The sequence below is a fragment of the Mustela nivalis genome, assembly GCF_964662115.1.
Source record: "Mustela nivalis genome assembly, chromosome: 15".
NCBI lineage: Eukaryota > Metazoa > Chordata > Mammalia > Carnivora > Mustelidae > Mustela > Mustela nivalis.
Window position 1 is genome coordinate 79,947,720 of NC_139034.1, and position 22,427 is coordinate 79,970,146.

Here is a 22,427-nt window from a genome sequence, read left to right on the forward strand (position 1 = left end):
GTATTGCTGTTCCCACAACCACCTTCTCAAATGTAAAAATCACAACTAGCCAGGATTACAGTCTACCACTCTTTCCACAGCAAAAAGTTATTTTAAAGTACCAATTGCTTCTAGGAAGAACACTGATATCAACAGAAAATACAATTAGGTATTGAACAGTATAGTTAAGGCAATTTTAATATGCTACTATTGGATTAATTACTACACAGTCATTTGCCAGATATGCAGTGTTTCAGCAGACCCTTGGGCGAGTCTCTTGTTAAAATGATTGGAATATTAGATGATTGAAATTAACTGCTACAATGTGCCATATTTCATAGTTTCCCACAGTCATATTAAAAAAATAAGATATAATAAAGCTGTTATTCATAAAAAATTTAAATAAGATGATATTTTGGTCTTGGTAGTTAATGATGTAATGAGTCTGAGAAATTTCCAATTGCTGATCATCAGGAATTAAATAAAGTCAGGATGGGATATTGTAGCTCCAAAAACTAAAGTATGACCAAACACCCTGTGCTTTTTAAACAAACACATGTTACTGACATGGTTTCTTTCTCTCTTTCTTGTCCTGTCTTTTTTTCTTCTTTCCTTCTTTCTCTCTTCCTTCCTTTCTTTCCTTCTAGTTATTGTTTCTCCATGAGCAATGCATAAAAATTAATAAGAACTGTGTCTGCATTCAAATTCCTACAAGGTGTTTTTTAATTTTTTTAGATAAACACAAGGGGACTATTGCCCAAGGCCATTCTTCCCATTTCAATGTGCGAACCCTCTCATGCGATGTAATTTTAAATTAAATAAAGGCTCACTACTATTTCTCCTGGGTATATATTTGACTTTGCTTAGTCTATAAAACAGTCTTTCAAAAGCCTCACACTGCATTAGGAAAACACCTAACCCATTTATGGCACCTGTGGACCACTTTCTGCCTCCTTTATTTTAATATGATATTGCACATTAGAATTTATTTCTCCACCAACATAGGAGAGAATGCCTCTTACCTTGTCTCTAAGTAAAAGTTGTCTAGAGAACTTTGGCACAGTTTAAAAGTTGATTCTTCTGTTATTGGTATTGCTAGTAATATAGAGTTCTAACTAATATTGAAATAAAAACAATGTAGGAGTTAAACATCCTGGCCCCCATTAAATGGTAAGTAAAATTATCCAAGTTGCAAATTCTGGATGCAAAAACAATTTTCATGGCTTCTATTGATAACATTAATTGATGGTTATATAATTGATGGTTATAGGATAGAAAGCAAAATGTCACATGACAACATTTAAATAATAATGCAGAAAATGCCATGATTTCTTCTAAAGTTACATAACTTTTTAGCCATCACTTTATCATCACAATAGCAAAAATAATGAGTTATAGGTCTTGATTATAGATGAGGTCCTTGTAAATGAATTTGCATCTTTGCATTGTGAGCGTCTAAGGTCCCTTTTAATAAAAACCATTGTTTCTTATATCACAACAAATAGGCAACTCACAAGATAATGTACCTTCATGCCATAACTTTACTCTTTATTACCTACAAGCGAAAAAGATATTGATCTTTTTCAAAGCTGTGTCTGAGGTACAGCCCAGGAAACCAAACTCCTGAACCATAACAGAATATTGCTTACCATAGAAAATCATTTGCAATGACAAGGATCGCATGCACTGAGTCTAAGGTTTAGATAGTAGAAACGGAGTTATAAAAAGCTCGTAGTTGAAAGATGAGTTAAGTTTACATTAATGGGGAGTCGTTGACAATCAATGCTTGTCCTTACATCCTGGTGAGGGGCACTCACAGTTAATTCATTAAGTAACATAAGCAAATCTACTCTCGTAACATAAATCAATACTCATCATTTGTCAGTTTAGTGCTTTTAGGTACTAGTTGTTCCAGCTTAAATGTAAGGTAGAATGTTTCCTGCTTACCCACATAACCATTTCTGCTAAACAGTGGCCTAGATCTGGTATTAATGACCAAATAAAATATTTCCACCTTGTTAGAGATGTCCAATTCCAAAAATATCTTGTTCCCATTCAGTCTCTGGCTCTACTGGGACAGCAAATAGCAACCAATTATGATGCTTTTGCAGGGGCTGGGACATGCCTATTAAAAGTGACTTATCTCTCTTCATTTCATATAGTCATAAGACCTTAAAACCAGTATCTACCTCCAAATGAAACTCTTAAGAGATCTGCTATGTCCTTGCTCAGAGTGCATTATGTACCTTTCCATAAGCCAGCCTTCCAAACCGAATATATTACTGTAAGACAAACAGCCAACATTCAGTGAAACCAGAAGTAGCTCAGAACACAAAACACCCTTCCAGGGTCTAAAGAAATCATTCAAAGTGAAAACGCACTGTGCAGGGAACTCACATCTACAGAAACTGTAAGTTCCATGAGGTCAGGTATTGGGTCTGTCGTTTTCACCATATTTCTCTTGTTTCGGGAATGTGCCGCATCAACATTGGTTGACAGGTAATATTAGGATGGAAATGTTTTCAGTCAAATAACTAGTCATCCTTCTTTTGATAACACTATAAACTTTAAACTAGTGGAAACAAGAACCAAAATGCATGAACGTACGGGAAGGGAAAAAAACAAGATAAAAACAGAGAGGGAGGCAAGCCATAAGAGACTCTTAACTCTAGGAAACAAACTGAGGGTTGCTGGAGGGAAGGTGGGTGGGGGATGGCTCAGCTGGGTGACGGGCATTAAGGAGGGCACATGATATAATGAGCACTGGGTGTTACACACAACTAATAAATCACTAAATTTGACCCCTAAGACTAATAATACAGTATATGTTAACTACATTGAATTTAAGTAAAAAATTAAAAAAAATTAAATTCCCCCCTCAAATTTTAAAATATATGAAACTAGTGGAAACAAATGGAGAACATAAAGAAGAAGTAACAAGGAAAATTATCACCAAAGGAATGATTTTGTCAATTGTTACTACATAACACGTGAAGAACAGCCAGTTTGGTTTTTCAAAAAAAAAAAAAAAAAGAAAGAAAGAAAGAAAGAAAGAAAGAAAGAAAGAAAGAAAGAAAGAAAGAAAAAATAGTTTTTGTTCTTTCTCTGGAAAAAAAGAAAAAGTAGGATATTTTTTCATATTGCTATGAATTATTTCATAAATTATTTTTCTTTTGGGCCACCTAGGTGGCTCAGTCGGTTTAGCATCTGGCTTCAGCTCAGATCATGATCTCAGGGTACCAGGATTGAGCCCCTGGAGGGGCTGCTTCTCCCTTTCCCTCTGCCACCCCCCAACTTGTGCTCTCTCCCTCTCAAATAAATAAATAAAAATCTTTTAAAAAATAAATAAATTATTTTTCTTTTTATTCCCGAGTGGCTAAAAAATGAGGTGTAAACTGCATCGAAGAAACAGAAATTCCTATGCAGAGAGCCCACCATGAACTTGTGGCTCAAGACTTCTCAGAGTCCCCAGCACATAGGAAGAGCCAGAAGTAGGAAGAAGAATCCTCAGAAAGTAAAATAATCAGAGAGAAAACCCATCAACTCAGATTGGGTGGATGGTGGGTAACAATTTCAACCATGAGCCTCCCGCATATGTGGACAATTTTTAAAGAAGCAGAATTTTGCCCTCAAGTTTAGTAGCTATTAACTGTTGTTTTACTGTTGCAGTTGATTTGCTAGTCACTATAGGGTATATGGGCTTTGGGATTTATATAGGGTTTTTTTAAAAAAATTTTTTATGATGTAGAAAATGAAAAGAAAGAGATAGTTCATTCTCAAACATTGTCAATCATCTTAGATAGATAGTGTTTATCATTTTTGAGGTAGTCTTTAAAACGCCTTGTATGCAAATACTTCTTTCATTATTCACCTATCTTTCATATGCCCTTTATGAATATGGGATTTTTAAAAAATTAAAACACTTTAATCAAACCTAAACTTTGTTACTTTTTACAGTATTTCATGGGTTTTGCCCTGGAGAAAAATCAGGATAAAATGACAAACTTCAATGTTATTTTTTTCTTTCACACTAAAAGAAATAAAAAACCAAAGTACTTGATGTCATTTCATGAACATACAGAAATAATAAAATCCTTTCTCTAATTATCATTATTCATGTGCTTGCTTGAAAATGTTCGAGTAAGTGGTAGCAACATTTACCAGAAATTGGGTTTTATTTCTTTGCTCTGAGCTCCTCTCATAAGGTGAAGACATTACCACTCACTTCATTAATGCAAATATAACCATGTTAGAATGCAGACATTGCATCTCCAAGTTCTGTCTCTGTGGGTTTATCATGCTCTTTCAGGAAAGGAATGTGTAAATAGTGCTTTTCTGCAATTCTAACTTGAGAAATAAACAGACTCCTATATTCTTTGCTGATGCTTAATGTTTTCCAGTGGGGAAAAAGATAAGTGTCATGCATAATAAATATCATGAACAGGAGGGCACTTGAAGAATAAATTAATAAAATTTGCTGGTGACATTTATTCTACCTTAACCACAATCAATCAAGAACTACAGATTGAAGACCTCCTACATATATCCATCACTATTGAAAGAGTGATAGGAAATGTACAATCAAGGAATCATAGATTCTGAGGAAAGACAGGAGCCTTAGAATTTATTTAATCAAGATGTATGTCCTACCCATTGGATGCTCAGGGGGTTTTGTTGTTTTTAAATCAGAAAATTTTCAGTTGTCTTTGAAGCCCCAGCAAACACAGTACATTAGCTGTCAGTGGAAGGCAGACAAGAATTCTTCTTGAATGAGTGAATAAATAAAGCTCATGATGGTACACATCCCCACCAAATCCTGGACTCTTCAACCTACATTTAAGCACTGAGTAATTATATTGAATAGAAGTAGTCTTCCATATATTTCTGGCAGACCCTTTGGTTATTAGACATATGTTTTTGATTTCCGTGAGGTAAGTATTGCAGGGTTTGTGTCGTTAAGAACTCTGTATAGTGATGGACCCATATGGGATCAACATACTCTCTATACAGGACTTGGAAAAGTTGCTCTAAGGTGGACCAAGCACAGTTCACCTAGAAAAGAGAATGAAGTCTACTTTATTTCAGAAACGAGGCCTGTATAGAAAGACCTTGCTTAGAAGAAAACAAAATTCCCTCAAGAAAATAGAAAGTTAGGAAAAACAATTTATTAAATAAAGTATTTGTTTCATTAATATTGTTTTAAAATCTAGGAAGTGTTCATTTCTGAAACAACCCAGCCTCGTCATCCTTAGAAATCTGCTCTGACACAATGCCCTTGGCCTGAAGTGGACCTTCAATTCAGCAGGTGCCCTGTGGTGTCCAGGCCAACTGTCTCAGGCTGACTTCTCCCCTGAGCTTTATATGATGGAGACCACTTCTCCTTTTCAAGACTATGCTATGGTTTGAAATCCAGTGTCTTAATTCTGTTTCTGTTTTCTCAAGTTTCATCAAAACTCCTATCTTTCCACACATCATCTCGATGCTCAAGGACACATTTCTTGTCCCATTCCCAGACTGAACAGAGCAATCACAGACAAGGCTTTTTTTCTATGTTTGCTCATAGGCCAGCTCACCTGGTCAACAGCAAAGGTGAACACTACTTATGGCCAGGTCATTCTGCTTACTGCAAGGGCCCGAACTGGACTGTGAATTTGTAAACATCACCATCATCATCATCATCATCATCATAAACAACATGATGTTTATATAAATCCTATAAATAAATATAAAATCATGTGATCTCAGTGTCCTGGTTCCCGAGAGAGTGTGATGTTGACCCATGTTTACCAAAGTGTGCTCCTTCAGACACCTGCGCTAGAAATGCCTGGGATGTATATTCAGAATTCTGATTCTTGAGATATATTAGATTCGCTGAATTGGAATCTTTCAGGCTAATATTCTGGGATCTGATTATTTACACTGTTATCTGAATATGTCTTAAGTACGCTGAGGATTGTGAACCACCATGAGAATATGTAAAGACCTGATAGTCCCCTCCCCCATTATCAGCATCATTTCTATACAAGTTATGAATTTAACTCACTAGTCCTCTGCTTTGCTATTCAGTGTTCCAAACGGCCTCTACTTATTCTGTATACTTAGGAACTAAGTAAAATATCTGAGAACACTTTCTCAAGAAGTCATGTTATTTTATAAAGTTCTTTCTAATATCTGACTTCATTTATGCTGATATCATTCACCCCATTTCTTCATCGTTTGTCTTACATTCAGGAAGAAAAGGAAAACATCTCTCACAGACAATTTTTTTGTCTATCTGCACATCATTCTTAAGACAGCCCTTAGCCATGGTTCTCTTGGGGGAAAGAAGCTTTGTCATCATACAGTAGTGATCCAGTAGGATTATAACCCACCTGCATCTTCTGTGGGCAAAGTGAACATGTCTCAAACTCAATGCAGCAGACTGCTCACCCAAACCCCTTCATCCTTCTGGGTTTTGTTTTCTCTATGAGAAGGACCCCAGACCACCAGGTTCTCTGAGTCAGTTCCCCCACAGCGAGCCCTGACTCTGTCACCATCATACCCAGACCACCATGGACTTCTTTCCACATCTCCTCAGAAATGCTTCAAATATCTCTCATCCTTTCCAGTCCCAGGTTGCCAACACCACTGTCTCCAGGTCCAGAGACAAAATGATGTGCGCAATATTTTCCTTTATAAAATTCAGGAGAAGTGATTCTACAGTCACAGTGCTTAAACTGTAGACTGTAGAGTGCATGTCCCACCAGATCACAGAGAGCGCATGTGTGCTGTCCAAACAAAACGAAGGTTTCTAATTTGCAAGTCGTCTTTAGGTTTCTCTTTCTTTTTCCTCCCATTTCCCCCACTTCCCTGGACCCGGTGACCATGGTTCAAGTCTCTGTTTCTAACTATTTGATTTGTTTAGATTCCACAGGTTTTCTCTTTAGGTGTCTGACTTATTTTACTTACTCTACTGTCCCCTAGGTCCATCTATGATGTTGCAAATGAAAGGATCTTCTTTCCTAGGGCTGAATATCATCTCTCTATATATACTCAGCATTCCTCACCAACCAGCCCTCAGTGGTCAGACTCCCATTAGTTTCTTTCCACTAATCCTCATCGTCACACATAGAATCCTTTGGAAGCCAAATTATGGCCATACTGTTCCCTTGCTGAAAGAATAACATTAACCAAGCACAGCCAGCATTCTGGAAAGGAGGCAAGGGGAAGGGGAAATGGGAGAATGTGGCCATGGGCCTGGAGCAGAGAAGGCATTTTTGGATGCAGTTGGAAAGCCCAGTCTGGGCTTCAAGAGGGAGGGTCTTGTTTTTTCCACCCCAGAGTGGAAGTCTGGAACCAGGAGTCAGCTGTTGGTGGTGGTGGTGGTGGGGTGATGGCGGGCAGTTCCCAGGAAGGTGATGGAGTGAACAGAAGACATGGCCCTCTCTCTCCTTTCTTTGTGACACATCTTTGTTTCCTTCCCTTTGTTGTCTGCTCCTCCCATCCTCTCTTCTTTCTTCTCTTTTCTCTTTCCCCAACACTGCCTAGTGCATTGCCCTGCTGTTGACTTGTGATCTCCTTTCCATTTCCTTTTTTCCCCTCTTCTCCGTCTGAAGCTTTAGTATTGTCTCCTTGTCAACCTCAGTTCCTGCCTTTGTACTCTATAAAATGCCATTGGAACTTGCATAGACTAAAAGTACATTTACCTCTTTTTATTGCCTACTTTCAACCCAACATGGGATGTTTCACATTTTTCTTTTCCCAAAAGACTACTTAAAATTAGTTACATGTAGTCCAACATTTATATTTGTTTCTCAATTGTTTTTTCCTTCTGGCAAGTGACCCTAAGCAGGATGACAGCATCCTTGCCTTTGTCATACGCAATTATATTCCGTGCATCAGTGTTCAGCATCGTGGGGATTACATGAATACTGGAGGGAAATTAACTGAAGGGCCATACTTGCTTTCTTATTACTATAAATTATCCTGGCCAAAATACTAAGAAAGGATAATAGCCATTTTCAAATTGGGCAATATATCCAACTGAGTCATAACGTGGGAGAAGCCATAGGGAAACTTAATGAAAAAAGAAATATTTTTAAGCATGGCAAATAAAGCTTTAAAATATGTGTAAACTTAAAAAGTGTTATTTAACATTTCATTAAAAGAAATAAAGAAAAACTCTGACCAAAAGTATAATCATGTGAATAAGTGTGTATATAATTTAAGCACAATACATGATTCCAATGAAACACACAAAAATACATATACATAAATTATATATATGTATATATAGTCTCAAATGTGTTAGATATTGTTTGTTCAGAATAACTTGCATATAGAGTCATAGACTATTAGAAAAAGAGACATTAATAATAATCTCTGATTTAATATCCTTCTGAAAACAAAGAAATTGCGACCTGAGGACTAAAGGATGAAAGGTAGAAAAGTTTCCATTCTGAAAGGGGCACCTTGGGTAACCAGATGAGCTTAGAATACTGCCTGGTTATAGTTTCACCACCCTGCTTCTCGTGGGCAGAGTATGAAAGGCTAGTTCCCAGGTGAAAAAGGTCTTCAGATGCTACTGAAGCCCTTGGTTTAACATCAGATGTTACTGATGGTGAGTGGTGGTCTCTGTGGCTCAAGTGACTTCATTAACCCTATGCATTACCCTAATCTAAAGGGAAAAAAAAAAAAGCCAAGAAGCATGGACAGAGTATCTTAGCAGCACTCAATGATATACAATGGGCAGTTTCCTGAGAATGGATGTCCATACTTGATATTCAGAGATAGGACAGGTATCAGGGTGGCCAAAAGACTCACATAACACTCCATGAGCACAGGCATATGGTTGAATGATTGTGTGTACCTTTGTATGAGTAACTCTCAGGGGAAAAAAGAAAAATTTGAGAGTAATCAGGCACCACACTGTGAAAAAACAAATCAGTTCCATTTCTGAGCCCCAAACTTGAGCAATGATCGAGGAACAATGTCGAGAAGAAAATAGCATCCTATTTTATTAGGGCCATTGACTCAGCAGGAAGACATATGATTGGTGGTAAAGGAGGCAGGGGCTCCGAGGCCTTCCTGTATGGGAAGCCCTGGGAAGTTGAAGGAACACAAATCAAGACACGTAAGAGATGCTTGCAAGCATAGAAGTGGGAAGGCAGACCCAACTGTGTGGTGAGAGGAGGCTCATAAAAATATTTCTGAAAGATGTGAGTACAATATTGGAAAACTATCTCATGTAGAGTAGATAAGATTTTGAGGTCCTTGAACATGCTTTTTCCAAAACATACAGAATTTCCTTATTTCCCTGAATTTAAGACTGTTTCGTCCTTCTCCTCGCTCCATGTTCATTATGAATTGATAGTTGGGTTGCTGCATTGTGAAGAAGTGCACAGAACTGCTCCACATTCGTGTAAACTTCAACTTAGGGGCAGAGGAAGTGAAGAAGACCAAGAATTTTATTTTACTTAGTGTTGAGTTCTGTGCCTAGGTAGTCTACCTACCAGCTCCACTCTTACTTCATTGGTCTAAAGTTACCATCCTCTCCCCTGGTAGTCATTGCAATAATGCTTGCTGTGTTGTTGTTGATTGTTGCACTGTGGCCTTTTGACTCACCCACCATGGCCAGATAGGGGCAAGAGAGGAATCCTTATTAAACTATACATTCCTGGGGGTCCTACTAGATCTACTGAATTGAAATATCTGGAGTCTGATCCAAAATATCTGCCTTCACCACCCTTTCCAGGTGATTCTAATGAGCCCAAATGTTTACAAAATACAGTAGCTGTGTACTTCTTTGATTCATTTAAAAACCTACATGAAAAAGGATTGTCTTCCTCTCTACTTGTATCACTTGGTTAAGAAACTCAGACCAAATACTAATACGTGGAGAACACCAGGGCTGACTATCTCCCCGGATGCCTGCATGGGGGTAACAGAAACATTTACAGCACTATCTGGAATAAAACATTCTCATAAATGTCAGTCTGAGGTAAGACAGCAATAACGAATCTTTATACATCTTGTGTATGTCAATTATCTCATCATTCAAAAAAAAAAAAACCGATCAGACTAAAATCGGATGTTTCAATCCCAAAATTAACTTAAGGCATCCAGGGACACTTTTTAATGTTACAGATGAGAAATGTGAGAGGCAGGGACTGGAGCATGACAACACAGGTGTTGGTTGGATCCAGGATCCAGATGTTCCAAGCAAGCCCAAGGCTCTACCCACCATCAATCTATTTTCTTTCCTTCCCTGACCCTTTTTCTTTGCTCCTATCAGAAACACATTCCAACTTCAACTCTTCTTTTTGTCTGCCCAAGTGATGAATCCTCTTTTCCCTTCATCCTAAGTTTTTTCCAGTATCCAGAATTTACAACCCACATCTCTCTATGGAGGACTTTCTTAGTCTTTCAAAGTCACAGGTTGTTGGGGGGGGGGGGATACTGTTTCTCAAGCACTGTAGATAGTTTTTAGTTGGTCAGAATACATTTTCCCCCAACATCATATTGGACATATCTTTAGCATAAACATTTCCTTGTTAGTTTCTGTTCTACAACCTTGCAGCTTGTGCTTTACCTTTGAGCAAACTGTTTATAGCTGACATTAAATCTCTTGAGATTCTTCTTCAAAGAATATATTAGAATTATTATGACCACAAAAGAAACGACTGTTGTCATATCAAATGAAAGATTCCATGGGGAACATGTGCCTTCAGCATCAGAAATGTGGTTATTTACATTTCAGACAAGATACACTTTTTTGTCCCCCTCTCCACCAAGGTGAAATTATCTACAAATGGAATATCTTTATTTGGATGACAGGGGCTTACAAGAGTTACTTCCAATGCAAATAGAGAAATATGCACCTTGAGTCAAAACACTGATGTGTTTTTCATTCAACAGAATTCATTTTGAATGATCTGAGTGTTTTATTGCCTACCTCCTAGGATCCTCAATAATTGGTCCCATATTAGGTGCTAGTTTACACTAGGCAAACATTCAATGATCTTTTTAGAGTAGGCATTAGCTTAAAACCATGGAAAGAGCCTATATATCCATCAACAGATGAATGGATAAAGAAGATGTGGTATATATACACAATGGAATACTATGCAGCCATCAAAAGAAATGAAATCTTGCTATTTGCAACGATGTGGATGGAACTAGAGGGTATTATGCTGAGCAAAATAAGCAATCAGAGAAAGACAATTATCATATGATTTCTCTGATATGAGGAATTTGAGAGACAAAGTAGGGGTTTGAGGGGTACAGAAGGAAAAAATGAAACAAGATGGGATTGGGAGGGAGTCTAACTAACAAGACTCCTAATCTCGCAAAACAAACTGAGGGTTGCTGTGGTGGGGAGATGGTAGGGAGAGGGTGATTGGGTTATGGACATTGGGGAGGTGACATGGTGTGTAAACCTGGTGATTCACAGACCTGTACCCCTGGGGCTAATAATACATTATATGTTAAGAAAAAAAAAGTTAAAAATATAAAAGAAAAAAAAGTAGGCATTAGCTTAAAACAGATTCCTTCATTTCTGGGACTCTAGTCTTTATTCTTTTTTTCTTTAAACATAAGGATGATTGAAGTTTTCCTTTTAAAACACCTACTTATTTCAAAACTCCTTGGTTGGGTTAACTATGTTTGGCATGGGTTTTTAAATTTAAATTTCAAATGTTATATGTAACGAATTCTCAGAGTCTTAAACATCATATTTTAAATTATACCTCTCAATAACTGAAATGAAGTTTTTTCCCTAGGTAACAATTCCCTGAAGGTTTTCATTACATCATCATGTGTTTATAACTTCTTGTTAGACTAGGTGTCAGACCATATGATGAAAAATGTCTGGCACATGGAAACACTATAGTGAAACAGTAAGCTAATGAGTCAGACTAATAATATTCAAATCCTGCCTTCTCTGTTTACTACCTGGCAGACTGCACAGATTTTTAAACTCTTTCTGTATCAGTATGACTGTTTTACTATTGTTGTTGCTTTATTAAGAAGATTTTTTTTTTTACATTTTATTTATTTGAAAGAGAGAGAATGAGAGAAGAGAGAACATGACCAAGGTGAGGGGCAGAAGAAGAAGCAGACTCCCTCCTAAGCAGGGAGTCTGATGCAGGGCTTGACCCCAGGACTCTATCCTGGGACTTGATCTTGGGACGCTGGGATCATGATCTGAGCGGAAGATAGATGCCCAATTGACTGAGTCACCCAGGCGCCCCCGTATGATCATTTTAATAGTATTTGCTTAATAGAATTAGATGAGGTAAGATGGTACCATGCTTGGAACAGAGTTGGACAGAGTGTACCATAAATACTAGCCATTGTTATTATTTTTATTATTAGATAAATAGGCCTATTATTATTATATAGTATAGTAATCATTCTATTATTTCATGCTATATTGTTATCCAAGTAAGCACTTGCTAATTATGAAATGATTGACTATGGAAATACATTCTTTTTACTGAACTATTTGAAGTTCACATTTCATTACATTGAAATAAATAGAGCACTTATGGAGTATAAGTAAAGATTGGAAATTGCATATGGTTTGCATCTAAGTCCTTTTCCTATGAGATGGCTGAGGATTGTAAAGGCCTGGGCTAGGCAGTGGGGACCTCTCAGGGTAGGGGATGAGCAAATAGAGTGGCTTTTACTAGATTCCAGATTCAAAGCAAAGAGTTAAGATGGGAAGAGAAGAAAGCCAACATCTGTAAGTCAGGGAATCTAGCCACCAACACAAAGCACAGATGCCAAGGAACTGGAGAACCAGGGAGGCAATAGTAGAGAATGACGGGTCAGTGACAAGCCTGAAGTCACTGAGACAAATCCGGGGGTCAGTGCTGTCACCGCCAGCTAAGCTTATGAGACCTCATGCCTGGGAAGGAGGTTGCATAGACCAGGCATTGGTGCCTTCTGCACTTCTATTCCTGCCACTCTGCTTTGACTGCACCAAACATAACCTGTGCTTGTCTTTTCAGCAAAGATACATGCTCAAGATGATTTCCCTACCTTAAGAAAAAGTGGTATACATGTGCAACCTCATCCCAAAAAACAGAAAGCACCTCCCTCCATAGCAAAAAGATAAAATAAACATTCACGTGTCCCCTGATAGCTACACATGTGTCAGAGTACAGCAAACAATGTGATAAAATCTTCAACAGAACCTGAGAACTAGAGGCTACGGCAGATGCTGCAGCTAATAACTTTCAAGCATCTCAAAGATTACCTGAGGGAAAAGAAACAAACAAAAATAACAGAACAAATGTCAGATCCATAAAATTGACTTGTATCTGAAAGAAGGCATCTCCCGAAAGTGATCTTTATCTGAATCATATTTTTCCTAAAGTGGGGGCAGGGACAAGGAATTCTAACTAGATCTTGCTCTTGGTATGTTGAATATTCATCTTGTGAAACAGAACACAATTTGCATAATGTGGGGCCCAGGTCTGTGTGCAGGAACACCCTTCAGGGAACTAGATGAAGCTTCCAGAATAATAAGAACATTTTCCAGTTCACCTCAGAGGGAATCCACAGCTCAGACTTCATTTTTTTTGACAGGATTTCCCAGATTTGCTCAAGAAAATGCCCCAGAGAATGTTTCTGCTTAAGTTGTGTGTGTGTGTGTGTGTGTGTGTGTGTGTGTGTGTAATGTCTGTATATATGTCTACACGTAGTTTTTTGTTGATAATATTTACCAACAACAGAGTTTTAAATAATTTACATGAAGATGAAATGCAAACCCAAATAAAAGCATTTTTCTTTGAGGCACCATGAATTTAACCTGTCAATTTCTGCTCAAAGGATAGTGAAAAGAAATACTTTCATCTAGGTCTCTATTGCTTGGTTCTGTGGCAGAAATTCATTCTAAGTACACTATAATATGTGGATACAGCACATCTGAATGTGAATTATTTGTAAATAGTAAATATTCCAGAAATAGTAAATATTCCAGAAGAAGTCATATGGCTAAGAAAGGTGCTCAACTTCTTGCATACATTATTACAAACCAGAAAGACTTGCTTAGATTTAAATGCAATATGCATTTTATATTAGAAGTAGTTCCCCAGTAAAACACAAACACAACCTGAGTTCCTAGTTTTAAAAGAACTACTCTCTTTAAATTTTCCTTTTTAGAATTTGCACAAATTTTGTTTCTATTTACAAAATAATCTTTTACAAGAAACTCTCCAAGACAAGTACATTTCTAAAGAGAAATAAAAAAGATTATATTAATATCACCTCTTTCAAAATCACTCAATTTTCCAAACTAGTTCCAAACTAGTTCATTTTTTTAAAAAAATGTGCAAATGCACAACTTTAACAGGTAATAATACTCTTCTGCTTGATATACTGATATTCTCAAACATTGATGAATAATGAATCAACCGCCCCTATGGCATTGTATAGAGATCACACACTAAAGCAAACATGGCAGAATCAACAGACACAGATCCTTTTCATTTCTGTTGCTGCTGCTACTGTTATTTTGCAAGCTATTGAATGAATGGCCAATATCTTTGGCATGTTACTTACTGATGGGTAGAGGTACCCTTCTCCATTCATGGCGATATACAACCCTGTCTTCACTCCCTGGATGGCAACAACGCGCAGTCCCACTGGTATGAGGTTGAACAGTGCTGTGAAGATAAACAACCTGTCACAAAAGGGCTGGGAGAAACGAAGCCTTGCCAACACTTTTCCCTCCCTCATTTCTTTTATTTTAAAACAACAACAACGATAATCTTTGTTACAACCTTCTGAGAAGTTCCAATTAATTAACTTTTATTTCTCTTTATGACTAAGATGTTTCTGCAATGGATAAATCTAACATTTGTATACCTTAATGGTCAGCCTATAGCATTCCAAAGAACTGACAGAGTAATAAACAGAGTCAACTCTGTAATCCCGATTCTAGGATCACAGTGTCTGACCTCATTTGATACCAAAAGAGATCAGTTATGAAGATTCTCCAAGAGTGGAATTTTAAAAGTCAAAGTTGAATGCTTAATCTGGTCTTTCATGCAGAAGGTGTGCTTTATCACTGCAATGTAGGGCAGGTCACAAGTTAAAAAGGCAATTCCAAAACAGAATTATTACTCTTGCTGAACAAATTTGAGATGCCAGCAGAGCCCAGAAAAGACGTGCGCTGCCAATGTACTCAATTTAGAAAGAATTAACCATACTGAACGGCATGAACATTTTAGAAAGACATTTCCTTTACTAATATCTTATAAAGCTGTGAGTGATAACTAAAATAAAAGAGGGAAAAGTGTTCAATTTTACCCACCCAAGATAAAAACTCATTTATAGTTCCATGTTTCGTTTCTTCCCTTATTGTCAAGGAAAGTATTTTTATATATATATTTTTTACATAGTACGGAGAGCAATGTTATCATTAATTTCTTATAAAGTCTTAACATTCCTTTAACACATTTCCATGCCAGGGTTATATGTTAACTCTTCAGTAGGTGTTCTAGCAACTTTCTTAGTAATAACTGCTCGATGGTTTGGGCAACTTTATAGTAGATATGCTTATAAGAGTAGTTAATTATCCACAGTGTGGTTATCTGCTCCCATGGTCTTAACTGAAGACTAATTCCAAGCAACTGGACCAGGCCTGAACAGGCAACGACAGCACTGAGATGCTGAACTGAACAAGTAAACAAAACACCTATTTTAGGTTCTCAACTGTTTTCCACAAAGACAGATCATTGGGAAAACTGGGCCACATTGACTTCGATCCATGAGTCTGCTCAGTACATAATTAAAAATGGACTTTATAAATTAATTTTTATTTAATTAAATAAAATTATGCATTGTCAGGCTGGGGGGGGGGAATTATACCCTCTCTTTCAATTATTGCATGTTACTGATCCCAAGATCTCAAGATGTCTGTGATGAAAGGAACATGGCAAGCCATGGCCATAGATAATTACACCTACAGGAATACTCAGAGGAGTGTATATGGTTCAGTGGATATTAGCTTTCATGATGCAAACTGATATTGAGCCATCTTCCATGGGATTCTAGGGGCTTATGTTATAGAAGAATGAGGTTTATGCTTGCTCACTTCTATTTGTAAAACAGTAAACAGGAGTGGGAATCATTGAGCAGTTATGAGGTACTTGTGTCACTGTAATTCAATATTCCTTCTTCTTGGGAGAGGCCCCTGGCCAATTCCCTTCTTGGCCAGAACTCCTAGACTGTCCCATCTTCCTTATTTTGAAAGGATGGGCACCATAGAACAATTTCTGATTGATACACCAAAGTTTTAGAGAAAAAAAATCACAATTACACGACTGTCCTTGAAAACCATTCTAACTTAACCATTCAAACTTAATTATTCTCATCTTTATATACTCTTAATAGTACTTATAGGTGCCATATATTTGATATAAGCCAGATGTTATAATTCTGGAAAGTAAGAACATATGAAGTAACCAAAATAATGTGGTATAGGAAAGAGAAAAATTATAGATGATAGTCTAAAATGATCATATAAAAAATAGATTTTCCTTAGGAATTTGGTTGGGACCTGAATTATAAAATGTCAGTTATTACCATTTACAGAATGATAATACAAAGTGAACCCATATAACTACTTCCTGTGGAAACCTGTTCAGAGCTGACCATAAAGAATTCATGATGTTAATTAAAACATTAATTGAGGCATCATTTTATTTTTCTATTCCTTTTGTATTTTATGTAATTATAAAGCCATGTCACAAAGTCTAGGGAAGTCAGAACAATAAAACGTTCATGATACTTTGTCCGTTCCGTGGGACATTCTAGTTTTCCACATAATAGTGATTTTCAATCCCGGCTATACTTTAAAACTAGCTGTATTCATAAGAGAGGACAACCCTGCCCAACTGCGGACTAATTAAATTAAATAAAAATCTCTGGAAGAGAGGTTGGGGTTTAGGGCATAAGGAGTTTTTTTGTTTTTTTTTTTTAACTTTTTAAAAAAAGTTCCTCAAATGACCCTAAAGGACAGCCAGAGTGAAAATCACCATCCCAAGCCCTGTGGGTTGGTGGTCACTGTGAGTGATGGGCAATTTTTACACATCAAATTATCAGGTAAGAATTTCCAAGGTGAGAGATCTTGGTGCATGTGAGGTTTTAATATTGCTATAGTTACTGGCATATTGATATTTCTATAGTCATATTCCACGTAGAGCATTTATTAAGTCTGGTAATGGGAATGATTAAATTTAAGAGTGCAGGAAAACCTCGTGGCATCCCCAAAACAACTGGGGGGAAAGAGAATCACCTCTTAATCAAATGCCATAGTTCGTGGTAATGCTAACTTTAGCAGATAGATGGGAAGCTGTATGGGTTTTAAACAGATACACCCCTGAAAATGAATCTGCTGATGAAGTAATCTGGGGGCTCATTTCTTTCTGTGAAAGATCTTTCTAGGGCACATGGAAGCTAATAAGAAGCGATCAAGTTGCTACAGTATCTTCTCTATTTGGACCAATCGTCCATCATCAACCATTGTCTTACCATTTTTCCTCCCAGAAATTTCTAGATCTCAGGCTGGAAAACCCAGGGAGGACTTTAGTGCTAGGCTCACCTGCCTGCTGGCCTGTCTCTCTCTTATCAAATCATCTGAAAATTTTGACAAAGGGCAGCTTCGTAGGGTGGTTCTGACTTTACCTAGTTCTTAATAAGCTCATGTTTAGCTGTGGGAAATGAGTCCAACTCAAATCACGAAGATTTGAAGGTTCAATCCTCAGTTTTGGTGTTTGTCACCTCTACTATGGCGTCATGGTGACTCTTAGGGCATTTCTCTCTCTCTCTCTTTTTTTTTTTTTCCTACTTATAGATGACTAATTCTTATTTTGTATTCAAAGAATTATCAAAAATCTAAAACACATGCGTGAATTACTACATCACACCCTAATGCAAACCAAAGGGCAATGTCCCCATGAGGACCTGGCTGCGAGCGTCTTTATTGCTTCCCCCCTTTTTACAGAATATTGTTCACAGTTTATGGTTTTCTCAAGACTCATAAGACTGCTGTAATGAACCAGAGAAAAGGAAATGATCTTAAATCCCACCTAAAAAAAAAGCTGTGTTTTTCAATTGCAAAGGTGATGGTACCCAAAAGTAGAGTTAATTAGTAACTCCTGTGGCTTTTTATAAAGCTGTTGTATTCCTGCCATGTTTTATTAAATTTTAGGGTCATGCAATGTTTATAGCCTTTTGAGAAGTGAATCTTTACCTCACCTTGTTTTGCTCTCTTTGCTATGTCTTTGCAAATGTTGAAATGATAATAAAACTAACCTAATGAGCTAAATGTGCACAGAAAGTGCAGTGCAACTTGTAAGAAAAGCAGCTGCGGCCCATAGTGGCCCTTGAGTGCGAGCACTACCATTTGGTTCTGGTTTGCTTGGACATGGGAGCTGCTGCTCCCGCTTCATTCTTCACCAGCATTTAAGAGGGATGAGAGAGGATTCCAAGTGTTGCTCCAAGATTCCTGTTCCTTCTAATATGGTTACATAGCAGGAGAAAAGAAGCCTTACGCATTTAGAGAACATAAAATTGTATCTCTTTCAGGTTCTCAGCTGTCCAGTGTAGTATTGAATATGGTTCATATAACCAGCTACAATTACGTGTGTGTGCATATGATGCTACATCCGCACATTCACAGTTTAGAAAATACTGTGCTGCTGATCAAGTTCTGAAGCAATATGCTGTAGAAGACAGCATCTACCTAACACTTCTTAATTCAGTATTGATTTCTATCATTTAAAACAACCAACTTGTTTGGCATTAAAAAAAAAAAAACAAAGAAAAAGGTAGAAAAGAAATGCATAAAATCTTTGAAAGAAATTATTTTTCTGAGAAGTCCAACTAAACAGCATTTTATATAGCTATGGTTTATTTCCTTTCTTGAAAACTTTGTCATAAGGGATGGCCTCAACCTCTAGGTCAGAATTTCCTAATTCTTGCAGGTATCAGAGTTATGGAAAACTAGTCCTCACTCTCAGTCAGACTTTTGCTGAAGGAAATCAGAGAACACTGAAGACATCAGAACTTGTGAATCTCAAGAGTCCATAACCCCACAAGTATAAGACATAAGAAAAAGAGAACACCTTTTGTCAAAGAATGGATAAGGAGTTCAAGATAGAAGAAAATGAGCAGACATACATGTATTATTTTGAACCAGAAGAAACTGACATCTTTTATTGATCAAAGATGGTTAAGTCCTTACACTTTCAAAAAGTTCAACCTAATGGCAAAATCCCAACAAGTAACCAATGGTTGACATCAGTTTTATGAGTAAAAACAACTTCTCTTTCTTCCTTGTGCTTGAATTGCTTTACCTTCTCTTTCTTTAAATAGGAGGAAATAACAGTGACAAAGAATCAATGAACAAATATAATAGAGAAAAGTTTAAAAGGACAAAAGGGCAACATAATAGACACAAAGAGAGAAAAAGATTAGAAATTGAAAAGGAGAAAAACACAGACAGACAGGAAAAATTTAAAGTTGAAAGATAAATTTTAAATGAAGTAAAGTCCAAAGTCTAAAAAGTAAACACAATGGCTGGAAAATACTGACATTACACAGAGGGACACCAAATGCAAAGGAAGTCTACTTTGTGTTATTAGTTATTCTTCATGCTATTGAAAATTTGATTACTAGAATTGAAAACAGAAAGTGCCCATAATTTGTGTATTCAAATCCTCCCTTCTTTTCATGGAATGATGCTCTGTAAATGAAGGGTAAATGCTAAATGGTTTAAAAGATTCATATCCATTCCTGATCCACTAGTAATATGTGAATAAGTATTTCCAATAAAATCAGTTTTGCTTTTCATTGATTCTCCTGAGCAGTAAAAGGTGTCTATTTTAGAACTGACATGCTAAATTAAAAGGAATCTAATGCCAGTATAAACAGGAAGTGGGAAAGGAACACACGGACAATTGAATAAAGAGGGACACCAGAATGAAAATACAAAGAAAAGTTATATATTAAAAAATAGTAAAATGAAGACAGACACTAATAAAATGGAGGGTCAGTGGTTTTTCAATTAAAGACAAATCATCAGAGGCCCAATTCTGTAAAGTAGTGAAACATTTTGTACAATGTATTTAAACGCACAGAGCCTTCATGTCCTCTCTCTAAAAAAGATACTATCTTTTCTTGTTGAAGACACATTTGAAATATGACATTTCTATTCTTTGAGACAACTAATCCTTATAGCTTTTTAATTTCCACAATTATCATTAAAAAGCTACAGGTTTGATAAAAATATTTCCAAGGTAAACATGGATTCATCTTTCATCCAAATGCACTAGTGTACTTACTTGACTTTAATGAGATGAAAGTAACAACAATGCTGGATCTGCCAATTGTTTTGAGAAAAAAGAGAGAGAGAGAGAGAAACGGATTATCTTAAAATGACAGGCTTTGTGTGTTGCTCTGCTCATGTTTTCATCCACGTGGTCTCAGTAAAACAGTGGATGGCCTTCTAGTGTGTAACATTCCCAAAAATGAACCAACGTAACAGGTATTTGTAAAGGTAGCTTAGGAAGTCATTTATGTAGCAGTGTATGTTCTCCCGACTGTGTTAACGGGAGGCCTGAGGTCGTCACTTACTAGAATTAGTGCTGTCATCCTTCGTTCCATCGAGAGCTCCATCGGGGTGCATTTGCAAGTAGTAGCCTTGCCTGCAATATAACCTGGTCACTATACCCTTGAGCTGGGGATCTGAAAGGCAAACATAGTTATCATAAGCCTCACAACGTGTCACAACAGAGTTTCTTATTTCTTTTTCTGATTCTTTTTTTTTTTTTTTCTTTTTCAGAAGAGGGCATTTGATAGAAGTAGCACCTTTGATTCTGTGTCTCCCAGATTCCTCTGTATTTATAAACCTGGCACATACTAATCATAGAAGGTCAGAAGTTGCATGTGTCAGCTGCAGAAAATGGGTCATTTTATAAAACTAACATGTGGATTTAAATGATTAATTAGAACAATTAAGCTACCAAATCTATTGGTGTAATTTTAGTTAAATCCTGAACTAATTAGTTGAATATCATTCAGGATGGCCATACAAGAGTTTTGCAAACTTCTGGCTCTAAGAAGCCTTTAATAAGGCTTTTTAATGGATTTTTCTTTTTTATTTAATTTGACCAGTAATCCCAAAAGGTAAAAAACCTGTATTTTTTTTTAATCAAACTAGCATTTTGATATGCATTCTTAGGAAGAAAAACCTCATTATGGAGAATGTTTCTTTGATGTCTAAAGGGTCACTTTCGCTGGCCTAAGAGCATCTGGTACCTATGCATGACCCATAGAAAAATGAGAAAGTTGATTTCTAAGTTCAGGGTAAGACACAACAACGAACCTTTGTTGTGAGATCATCTCTGTGACCATGATCCAGACAAATTAGACATATTAAACTGATGTATATCTAAAAAGGAGAGTGAAATTATTTGATTTGATTCTTAACCAAAAGGGCCAAGGATAGAGGACAGTGGGAGTTTATTAAAATGAAAAGGGAAATTATATGGTAACAGACTTCTTATTTGATGCATTGAAAAGATAACCAATGGAGTGACTCAGGCTTTACAAAGGGCCAGTTGTACCTTTGAAAATAAATATTTACATATGGCTTTTCAAAGGTTATCCCCATCTCATGACTGGATTTGATATTGGACATCGTAGTCCTCACCACGGCAACTGGCACCTCTTCACTACTGCTGAACGGGACTTGCAAATGTGATCAGATCATACTATCAAAACAGTAGATTGGTACAGAACAATGAAGTCGACCATCTTGTAATTGACAGAAAATTTGTGGATTAGCCAACAGGTAAAAACAAAAAAATACACATGCCAAAAAAAAAAAAAAATGTTGTTCCAAACCAGAATACCCTTAGCTTTTTGTTTAATGCTCAAAAAATTAAAGAGAATGTCAATATCTACTGTCACGTACATATGATAGAACTAATAATTTCAAAAATAACCTTATGGTACACAGATTTTCTTTGAAGGTCATATGAGAATGAAGAAAATCTGGGGAATAATGCATGAACACCACAGCATCACATCAGTCTGACTAAATATAATAGAATGTAGATGCTTCTAGAAGACAAGGATTAAAAAAATATGAGTGATTATTTGGATTATGTGACATTTGTTCCTTATTCTGTAGTATATACCTTTAAAATTCACACACAATTTTAAGGTGTGCATTAGTGGGAAAATTAGTCTTGTGCCTTAGTCCATCATTTCTCAGTAAAATTGGGCTACTGACTCTAAGTATCAAGGACTCCTTTTCTTATTTATGCTGCAATGTATTTATGCTCCTCACTGAAAATACATGGCACGGAAAAGAAGAGAGCAAAGGTAAAAAGGCAGATTATTAATTGTCATAATGACATACAGAGGATTTCAGAGATTATGATTCTTCT

At 36.8% G+C, this 22,427-nt stretch overlaps 1 protein-coding gene across 2 annotated transcripts in view; it reads right to left on the minus strand.

Moving 5' to 3' along the window:
* Positions 1 to 22,427, minus strand: part of FGF14 (fibroblast growth factor 14) — a 596,869-nt gene that overhangs the window by 106,409 nt on the left and 468,033 nt on the right. For both annotated transcript variants that reach the window (XM_082701491.1, XM_082701492.1), the window contains exons 2-3: positions 20,608 to 20,718; positions 14,527 to 14,630 (exon numbers count right to left, since the gene is read on the minus strand). In XM_082701491.1, coding sequence (XP_082557617.1) covers positions 14,527 to 14,630; positions 20,608 to 20,718 — 215 coding nt within the window. The remainder of the gene's footprint in view (positions 1 to 14,526; positions 14,631 to 20,607; positions 20,719 to 22,427) is intronic.